This window comes from Stegostoma tigrinum, chromosome 44, assembly GCF_030684315.1.
Source record: "Stegostoma tigrinum isolate sSteTig4 chromosome 44, sSteTig4.hap1, whole genome shotgun sequence".
Classification (NCBI taxonomy): domain Eukaryota; kingdom Metazoa; phylum Chordata; class Chondrichthyes; order Orectolobiformes; family Stegostomatidae; genus Stegostoma; species Stegostoma tigrinum.
The window spans coordinates 1,398,515-1,408,059 of NC_081397.1; the positions used below are offsets into that span (position 1 = coordinate 1,398,515).

Genomic DNA, 9,545 nt, shown 5'->3' on the forward strand with positions numbered 1-9,545 from the left:
AACCTAGTTGCCAAATTCACTTCCATGCTTCCCCACCGACGCCACCCCGCCCCCGACCCAAAAAGAAATTTTGCAAGCCAGATGGGAAATATGGTTTCTATTCCTGAAGGTGAACATGTTGAGAATCACGTTATGATGAAGTTGGGGTTGTCAAATCTTATACTGCCCTGGCACACTTATTGAAATGGAATGCTGGCTGAATGGGATCAGAATTGTCAGGTGCTTGTTTTTGTCTACGATCAACCTGATGGGCTCAAAGGTCTTTTTTCTGTCCTGTAGACACCTCCTCTGCTTATATAAAAAAAGCCGTAAACATTTTGTATGTATCCACTTGTTACCTGTAGTGTATATGGGTATACATTGTTGTTAGTCTTTGTATGTTATGTATTGATACAATGAGCATATTTGGGACTCAATCTGAATCAGTCAGCAGCTTTGTGTGTGTGTCTGCATGTGCTCAGTAGTGATTTGCTACTTGCCAGTAACACTTGTCACACGTGGTTGTTGAAACTAGGCAACATGATATCTTTCTTAGAGGGGGTAACAAGGTGTAGAGCTCGATGAACAAAGCAGGTCAGGCAGAGGAACAGGAAAGCTGACATTTTGGGACTGTTAGAAATGGGTGAAGAGAAAGGGACTCTGCAATAAATAGAGAGAAGTGAGGAGATGATAATGAAAGGTGGATAAGGACCAGATAGGTGGAGAGAAGATGGACAGTTCAAGGAGGCAGGGCTGGAGCCAGTAAAGGTAAGTGTAGAGAGGGAGTTTGGATGTGGATTGGTCAGTTGAGGGAAGATGGAGTGGTCAGGGAGGTAGGGATGATACTAGTTGGCCAGAGGTGTGGGTGTGGGTTGGTCAGTGAAGTGGGAGGAGCAGATTGGTCAGAGAAAAGATGGACAGGTCAAAGAGGCAGGGACCTGCTGGATGGGTTTGGGGTGGAGATATTTTGAAGCCCACATTGGGTTGCAGAGCTCTCAAGCGAAATCTGAGGTGCTGTTCGTGCAGTCTTCCGGTGGCAATGTTGTGGCACTGGAGGCAGCGTGGGATGGATATGTTGTCCAAGGAGTGGAAGGGGGTACTGAAGTGGTTCACAACTGGGAGTTGCAGTCATTTGTCAAGATACGAGCGTAGGTGTTCGACAGAGCAGTCTCCAAGCCTCTGTTTGGTTTCCCCAAAGTGGAGGGGGCCTCATCGGGAACAGCGGATACAATGCACCGCATTAGCGGACATGTAGATGAACATCTGTTTGATGTGGAAGGTTTTCTTGGGATGGGGATAAGGGGAGAGATGTTGCGGCAGGTGTTGCACTTCCTGCTGTTGCAGTGAGAAGTGGGGGTGGGGCTAGTGGGGAGTGTGGAGTGGACGAGGGAGTCAGAGAGAACAATCCCTCTGGAAGGCAGATAAAGGGTGGTGAGGGGAAAAAATAAGTGTCCTTCGGAGTGGGGTGAGATTGAAGGTGGCAGAAGTGGAGGAGGTTTATGCCTTGAATGCAGAGTTTGATGGAGTGATATGTGATGACAAAAGGATATTATCTGAGTCTTTGAGAGACAATGGGAACTGCAGATGTTGGAGAATCCAAGAGAATAAAGTGTGGAGCTGGATGAACACAGCAGGCCAAGCAGCATCTCAGGAGAACAACAGCTGATGTTTCGGGCCTAGACCCTTCAGAGAGGGGGATGGGGAGAGGGTTCTGGAATAAATAGGGAGAGAGGTGGAGGCAGACTGAAGATGGAGAGAAAAGAAGATAGGTGGAGAGGAGAGTATAGGTGGGGAGGTAGGGAGGGGATAAGTCAATCCAGGAAAGATGGACAGGTCAAGGAGGTGGGATGAGGTGGTGGGTGGGAAATGGAGGTGCGGCTTGAGGTGGGACGAAGTGATGGGTGAGAGGAAGAACAGGTTCGGGAGACAGAGACAGGCTGGGCTGGTTTTGGGATGCAGTCGGGGGGAGGGGATGAGCTGGGCTGGTTTTGGGATGCAGTGGGGGGAGGGGAGACTTTGAAGCTGGTACAGTCCACATTGATACCATTGGGCTGCACAGTTCCCAAACGGAATATGAGTTGCTGTTCCTGCAACCTTCGGGTGGCATCATTGTGCCACTGCAGGAGGCCAGGACGAACATGTCGTCTAAAGAATGGGAGCGGGAGTTAAAATGGTTCACGACTGGGAGGTGCAGTTGTTCATTGCAAACCGAGCAGAGGCGTTCTGCAAAGCGGTCCCCAAGCCACCGCTTGGTTTCCCCAATGTGGAGGGAGCCAGACCAGGTACAATGGATACAGTATACCACATTGGCAGATGTGCAGGTGACCATCTGCTCAACATGGAAAGCTATTATGGGGCCTGGGATGGGGGTGAGGGAGGTGGTGTGGGGGCAAGTGTAGCACTTCCAGCAGTTGCAGGGGAAGGTGCCAGGTGTGGTGGGGTTGGAGGGAAGTGTGGCATGAACAAGGGAGTCACAGAGCGAGTGATCTCTCCAGAAGGCAGAAGGGTGGTGATGGAAAAATGTCTTGGGTGGTGCAGTCGGATTGTAGATGGCAGAAGTGTCGGAGGATGATGTGTTGTATCCGGAGGTTGGTGGGGTGGTGTGTGAGAACGAGGGGGATCCTCTGGGGATGGTTGTGGTGGGGTCAGGGTGTGAGGGATGTGTTGCAGGAAACGTGGGAGACGTGGTCAAGGGCGTTCTCGACCACTGCTTTGGGGGGGGGGGGGGGTGGAGAGAACAGAAGTTGAAGTCCTTAAAGAACTTGGACATCTGGGATGTGCGGGAGTGGGAGCAGATGCAGCAGAGGTGGAGGAATTGGGAATAGGGGGACGGCATTCTTGCAGGAGGGTAGGTGTATTCTAGGTAGCTGTGGGAGTTGGTTGGCTTGAATTAGATACCAGTTTCCAGGTGGTTGCCAGAAATGGAAACAGAGGTCCAGGAAGGAGAGAGATGTATCAGGTGAACTTAAAGTTGGGGTGGAAGGTGTGAGTAAAGTCAATGAACTGTTTGAGCTCCTTGTGGGAGCACAAGGCAGCATCGATACAGTCAGTCATTGATATAATGGAGGAAGCGGGGTGGGGTGGGGCCAGTGTAGCTGTAAAAGATGGGCTGGTCCACGTATCCTACAAAGAGACAGGAATAGCTTGGGTCCATGCGGGTGCCCGTGGCCACCCCCTTTGACTGTAGGGAGTGGGAGAAGTTGAAAGGAGATGTGGGTGGTGTCACAGACACAGGTGGGAGTTCCTGCATCTGGGTGGGTGGGCGGGGGGAATGATGGTGTAGGCAAGGGAGTTGAGATAATTGGAGATAAGTTTGTTGGGGCGGGGTCATGCAGAGGCAATGGGTCAACAGGGGCAGTCGGGTTTGTGGATTTTGCAATGAAGCAAAAACAGTTAACATGGCGTTGGGGAAAGATGAGGTTGGAGGCTGTTGGCAGGAGGTTACCTGAGCGGTTGAGGTTGTGGATGGTCTGGGGGATGATGTTTTGGTGATCAGGGCAGGGTCATGATCAAGGGGGTGGTAGGAGGAGTCTCTCTCTGTCCAGTTTGAGGCAAAGTACATTTCCTAAATGTAAATTGGATTCAGTTCCTGTTTGAGTACTTTCAACAAAGAGTCACCCGTTAACATGTCAAAGATGTGAATGTTGATGGACTATGAATGATGTTAATTGGAACTAGCGGGATGTCAATTGGCAATGGAAACATTACAAAGAGAAACTTGCCTTTTCTCAGTTGGGATTGGGTGGTTGTTTCCTTGGTCAAGTCTCCGGAAATTGAGCTCAATGTAAGTCTGATTCAATCCGCTCTGACTATGGGAAAGATATTCTCCATTCTGATCACAGGAACGTGCCTGCTGTTAGTTGGAAGCAACTGCGCACACTCGGCTTTGTACCAAGGAAATATTGCATCAACTGGTTTCTTCAAGTATTTTGCCTGGAGGAAGACAGAAGAGATATCTCTCGTAAATCAACGTCAGCCAAATTTGACAATATCAAACAGATTAACATATTCAGGTACCTGTTATTAGGATGTTTCTTTTCTTGAACTTCACCTCCCAAACCAGCAGAACTCCAAAAGCTTATGATTTTTAAATAAGCCTGTTGGACCACAACATTGTGTCATGAGAGTTGTGTCTTTTCTTTAAAAGGCATCAATTTAAACACAAGTCTGACTCAATTCTTACATCGAGCTGCTCCTTGTCTGAGTTTTTTTTAAAATATGAAATTCGATGCCAACTGAGCGAGATTCAGAAACTGAACAGTAATTGCACAGCTCCATCTAAAGTGCTACCTGAAGAGGGTGCACTGGTGACACAGCTCATGTTACCAGATCCCAACACACTGACTGTTGAAGAGAACAACAGCCACTATTTCAAATGTTGTTTTTTCCCCGAGACGTATGATCTGTTAACTCCAATCTGCGTCCTTGACGGGTATTCGCCGCCCCCCCCGCCACCTGGCTCCCGGCAACTCGCAACTAACAGCATGAAACAGCTGCCAAACAGTGAATTGTCAGTGTTTACAAGTCTAAAAGCTACAAGACTGACCCCCAGCAGCTTCTTGCCGCTGTGTCTCCCTCAGCAGGCCCACACACAGCCCGAGAAAGGCCTCTCTATCCCCGCCCCCAGGCCGCTCTCTCTCCAAGTTCCGGGACCAGTTCCTGCCCCGCTCGCCCTCTTACCAACAGCCCCCGGTTCTCCCTGAACTGAGCCCGAATCAATGCCGGTCTCGGAGCCCCACTCTGTGTCCCAGACTCACATCTCGATACGCTGCGGAAAGGAGCCTGCTGCTCCCTCGCTTCCCTGGGCGCTGGTCTCTCCGTTGCGGTCTGTTTCAAACAAACCTCTTCCACTCACTGAGTAAATGCCCCTCAATGGCAGCGCAGGGGGAAGGGCCTCACGCATGCGCTCCTCTGGTCATCAAAAAGCAACATTGGGGACGGGGCCAGTCTCACGCATGCGCTGTTAACCCCATTTTTTTTAAACCGAGTTTGCAGGCAGCGCGGACAGGACACGGGCTCATTGCCTCATCTGTTTGTCCCAGTCAGGAGGGAAGCGCGGGGTTTAATACAGCCCAGGCAAACTGATCAACCTGCCGGGTAACCGTGGTTAATCAATCTTATCAAACCCGCCGATTTAAACAACTTCAAAGCGATTAATTACAGAATCCCATTTTTTTTTGGGGACATGTTTAGTTTGTAATTGCAATTGCTGCCTGAAATGTATTTCGCAGGTAAATTGAAGCAATAACCGTTAAAACATCGCCAGAGATCGTAGCATCAAAATTAGATAAAATATCATTCCTGGAAGGGTTATACTGCAATATGCAACATTAGTGTCTGGGCAGAATTACAAGCCGTGGGAGGAAATAACCAGATGCAGTTCCAGTGACCCTCACCACATGACACCATCAACATTTTCAGTCTCCGCTCTCGGAAATGTAATATTTGAGTTAATAGAATCAATTCAAGTTTATGCTCTGTCTGCACTCGGAACCGGGACAGGGATAATTTGACTTATAGACGGAGCTGCAGATGCTGGACAATTTGACATAACAAAGTGTAGAGTCGGATGGACAGAGCGAGCCGAGCAGCATCAGGGGAGCAGGAAGAAGGATCTAGGTCCGAATCGTCAGCTTTCCTGCTCCTCTGATGCTGATGGGCTGTTATGTTCATCCAGCTCTACACCTTCTTATCTCAGGGATCATTTGATCCGGGCTCAGCTCTTTCCTGGAGAGATGTGGGTGGCTCTGAGAAGAGCCTTTGGGTTCAGGTGGTGACACGTTACACCGACTGCTTCATTTCTTTGCTGCTTTCTTGGTCACTTTCGCTTTGGCCTTCGCCTTCGTTCTCACCGATTTCGGGGCCGGTTTTGAGGCCTTGGGGCTCTTGGTCTTTTTCACCTTCTTCACGGGAGTCTTTTTCTGAGGCGCTGCTTTCTTCGCCGCTTTCTTTGGCGTTGCTGCCTTCTTGCCGGCCGCTTTCTTTCCTGTTGCTTTCTTGGCTGGGGATTTCTTCGCTGCCACCTTCTTGGCCGTTGTTTTCTTCACGGCTGCTTTCTTGGCGGCTGCTGCGGGTCTCGCCTTCTTTCCCACTTTTGCCTTGACCTGATTCTTTGGGAGTTTGAAGGAGCCGGAGATGCCCTGGCCCTTCACCAGAACCAGGGAGCCTTTCGCCAGGAACCTCTTGGTAGCCATCCTGATCTGTGCATTCTGCTTCTCCACATTGACCCCGCTTCTCTGCAGCGCCTTCTTTATAGCGGCCAGAGACGTCCCCTTCCGATCGCTGTTCTCCCCGACAATCTTCACAATCCGCTCGCCCAGCCCGGGACCGGCTGGTTTTTTCCTGGGGGCCGCCGCCTTCTTCTTCTTGGGAGTCTTGGGTTTAGTGCTGGCGGAGGCTGGAGGAGCCGTTTCGGCGGCTGCACTGTCGCTCATGTCGGGAACTCTGCGCTGAATCTCTCTCTGTCAGACTGAGCTGGGTCAGCAATGAAGCTGCTGGTGGCGGCACTGAGCAACTTCAAGGCAGCGAGCGGACGGCGCGGAGACAACCTGCCCTCAGCTCCCTGCTCCTGCTGCCTCTCTGTGTTTCTCTCTCGACAGAAACTCTCCAAGCCCTCTGCAAATCCGCATCTCCAGAGAGCCAGGCTCGATCGTTCCTGACCATGACACGGGAAGGTTCGCGGCCAAAAAGTTTTCACTCGAATTGACGGCTCCGTTGTCGAGTTACACGCATTTTTGCTGCTGCTCTGATCGCGCTCTCTGAGCTGAGCGCTGGCATTATCCTCACTTTTGGGCTGAAATCTTGAAATCAACAAATACACAGCCTTGAATTCTAGCTTTCGGGTTTAGTGGGGGAGCAGGTGGATAATTGGAATTGAAAATATTTTCGATCTGCACAAGAGAGATTCGGAAATATCATGATATGAGCGGACAGACAAACACAGTGACGTTAGACTAACCCGCCCGCCCTTTTCCCAAAGTCTCTCTGATTCAATATTCACATCCACACAGTCACAGGCCAGAAACATTGCCAAATGTAAATGTGGAAGGATATCATTTATTTTCCTTTCAGCTTTTGCTCGGATATCAGGGAGTTGTTGGAGATTTTCCCCTCAGTAACTGTTAAAATCTCTGAGGCCGGTGTGCTGGAGATTCGCTCTTCTCCACATTCAGCTGCAAAATCCAATCATCTGGTTTGAACTTCCATTGATCACCCAGATCAGTTTTTTTTTATTTTCATTCCGGTGACAATACTCAACATCGGTTCTGGGAGTAATCAGACATAGAAACACAAATAATGGCAACTTGGCCGAAGCTTTCGGCCCTTCAAACCTCTCCTCCAACTCATCATGAAAATGGCAGGTCATCTAACTCAATAGCCTGTGTCCGTTTTTCTCTCATATGGAGTCGTTAAGCAAGGATGCATAACCTTCAGTCCAACCATAACATGCCGAATATAATGCCAAACTGAACTAGTTCCACCTGCCTGTCCCTGGCCTGTTTCCTTTCAAACCTGTCATATTTACCTACTTATCCAAACGCCGTTTCAAGGCTGTATTTGTAGACACATGGGCCGTTTCCTCAGAAGTTCATTCCACTTGCAGCCGGCTCTGTGACAATAAAACCCTCGTGTCTTTTGTTTTAATCTCTCTACTGTCACTGTAAAAATGTTCACGCCGTTCCTCAATTCCCCCCATCCCAGGCAAAAGACAACTCTCATTAACTCTGTCTCACCCCCTCATTATTTTATGAACTTCTATAAGCTGCCTTTCAACATGCCACACTCTAGTGAAAAAAAAAACTCCCAGGCTTTCCATCCTTCCTTTATAACTCGAAAACTACATACTCGGCAATTACTGGTGAGCCTCTTTTGAACCATCCCAACCTTAATACTGTCCTTCCTCTAACTGGCCAACTGGCCTCACCCAATGCCCTGTGTAACGTCAATGTGATTGTCGCCTCCTAAACTCAAAGGACTGAGCAGTGAAGGAAAGCGTGCCAAACACCTTCTTCACAATCCTGAGATAATGGGAACTGCAGATGCTGGAGAATTCCAAGATAATAAAATGTGAGGCTGGATGAACACAGCAGGCCAAGCAGCATCTCAGGAGCACAAAAGCTGACATTTCGGGCCTAGACCCTTCATCAGAGAGGGGGATGGGGAGAGGGAACTGGAATAAATAGGGAGAGAGGGGGAGGCGGACCGAAGATGGAGAGTAAAGAAGATAGGTGGAGAGAGTATAGGTGGGGAGGTAGGGAGGGGATAGGTAAGTCCAGGGAAGACGGACAGGTCAAGGAGATGGGATGAGGTTAGTAGGTAGATGGGGGTGCGGCTTGGGGTGGGAGGAAGGGATGGGTGAGAGGAAGAACCGGTTAGGGAGGCAGAGACAGGTTGGACTGGTTTTGGGATGCAGTGGGTCGGGGGGGGGGTGGAAGAGCTGGGCTGGTTGTGTGGTGCAGTGGGGGGAGGGGACGAACTGGGCTGGTTTAGGGATGCAGTAGGAGAAGGGGAGATTTTGAAACTGGTGAAGTCCACATTGATACCATATGGCTACAGGGTTCCCAGGCAGAATATGAGTTGCTGTTCCTGCAACCTTCGGGTGGCATCATTGTGGCAGTGCAGGAGGTCCATGATGGACATGTCATCTAGAGAATGGGAGGGGGAGTGGAAATGGTTTGCGACTGGGAGGTGCAGTTGTTTGTTGCGAACTGAGCGGAGGTGTTCTGCAAAGTGGTCCCCAAGCCTCCGCTTGGTTTCCCCAATGTAGAGGAAGCCGCACCGGGTACCGGTGGATGCAGTATACCGCATTGGCAGATGTGCAGGTGAACCTCTGCTTAATGTGGAATGTCATCTTGGGGCCTGGGATAGGGGTGAGGGAGGAGGTGTGGGGACAAGTGTAGCATTTCCTGCGGTGCATGGCAAAGTGCCGGGTGTGGTGGGATTGGACAAGCGAGTCACGGAGAGAGTGGTCTCTCCAGAAGGCATGCAAGGGTGGGGTGGGAAAAATGTCTTTGGTGGTGGAGTCATATTGTCGATGGCAGAAGTGTCGGAGGATGACGCGTTGTATCGGAGGTTGGTGGGGTGGTAATGAACATAGAACAATACAGTGCAGAACAGGCCCTTCGGCCCTCAATATTGGTCCGACCTGCGAACTAATCTAAACCCCTCCCCCTACACTATCCCATCATTATTCATATGCTTATCCAAGGACTGTTTAAATGCCCCGAATGTGACTGAGTTAACTACATTGGCAGGCAGGGTGTTCCATGCCCTTACCACTCTCTGAGTAAAGACCCTGCCTCTGACATCTGTCTTAAATCTATCACTCTCCAATTTGTAGCTATGCCCCCTTGTACAAACTGAAGTCATCATCCTCGGAAAAAGGCTTTCACTATCTAATCCACTGATCATCTTGTACGTCTGTATTAAATCACCTCTTAGCCTTCTTCTCTCCAATGAGAACAGACCCTAGTCCCTCAGCCTTTCTTCATAGGGCCTGCGCTCCAGACCAGACATCTTCCTGGTCAATCTCCTTTGTACCTTTTCCAATGCTTCCACAACCTTCC

At 49.9% G+C, this 9,545-nt stretch overlaps 1 protein-coding gene and 1 long non-coding RNA gene across 2 annotated transcripts; both read right to left on the reverse strand.

The window, feature by feature from the left end:
• Positions 1 to 3,703: 3,703 nt before the first annotated feature.
• On the reverse strand, positions 3,704 to 4,859 carry LOC132206946 (uncharacterized). The gene is made up of 3 exons (XR_009443228.1): positions 4,660 to 4,859; positions 3,997 to 4,076; positions 3,704 to 3,912 (listed from the first exon to the last, which is right to left on the reverse strand). It is a non-coding gene; the product is annotated as an uncharacterized LOC132206946 (long non-coding RNA).
• Positions 4,860 to 5,700: 841 nt separating this feature from the next.
• On the reverse strand, positions 5,701 to 6,413 carry LOC132207114 (histone H1-like). The gene has a single exon (XM_059642288.1). It carries the CDS (start codon positions 6,411 to 6,413, stop codon positions 5,775 to 5,777), a length of 639 nt encoding a protein of 212 aa, XP_059498271.1. The 3' UTR covers positions 5,701 to 5,774.
• Between the last annotated feature and the right edge of the window lie 3,132 nt (positions 6,414 to 9,545).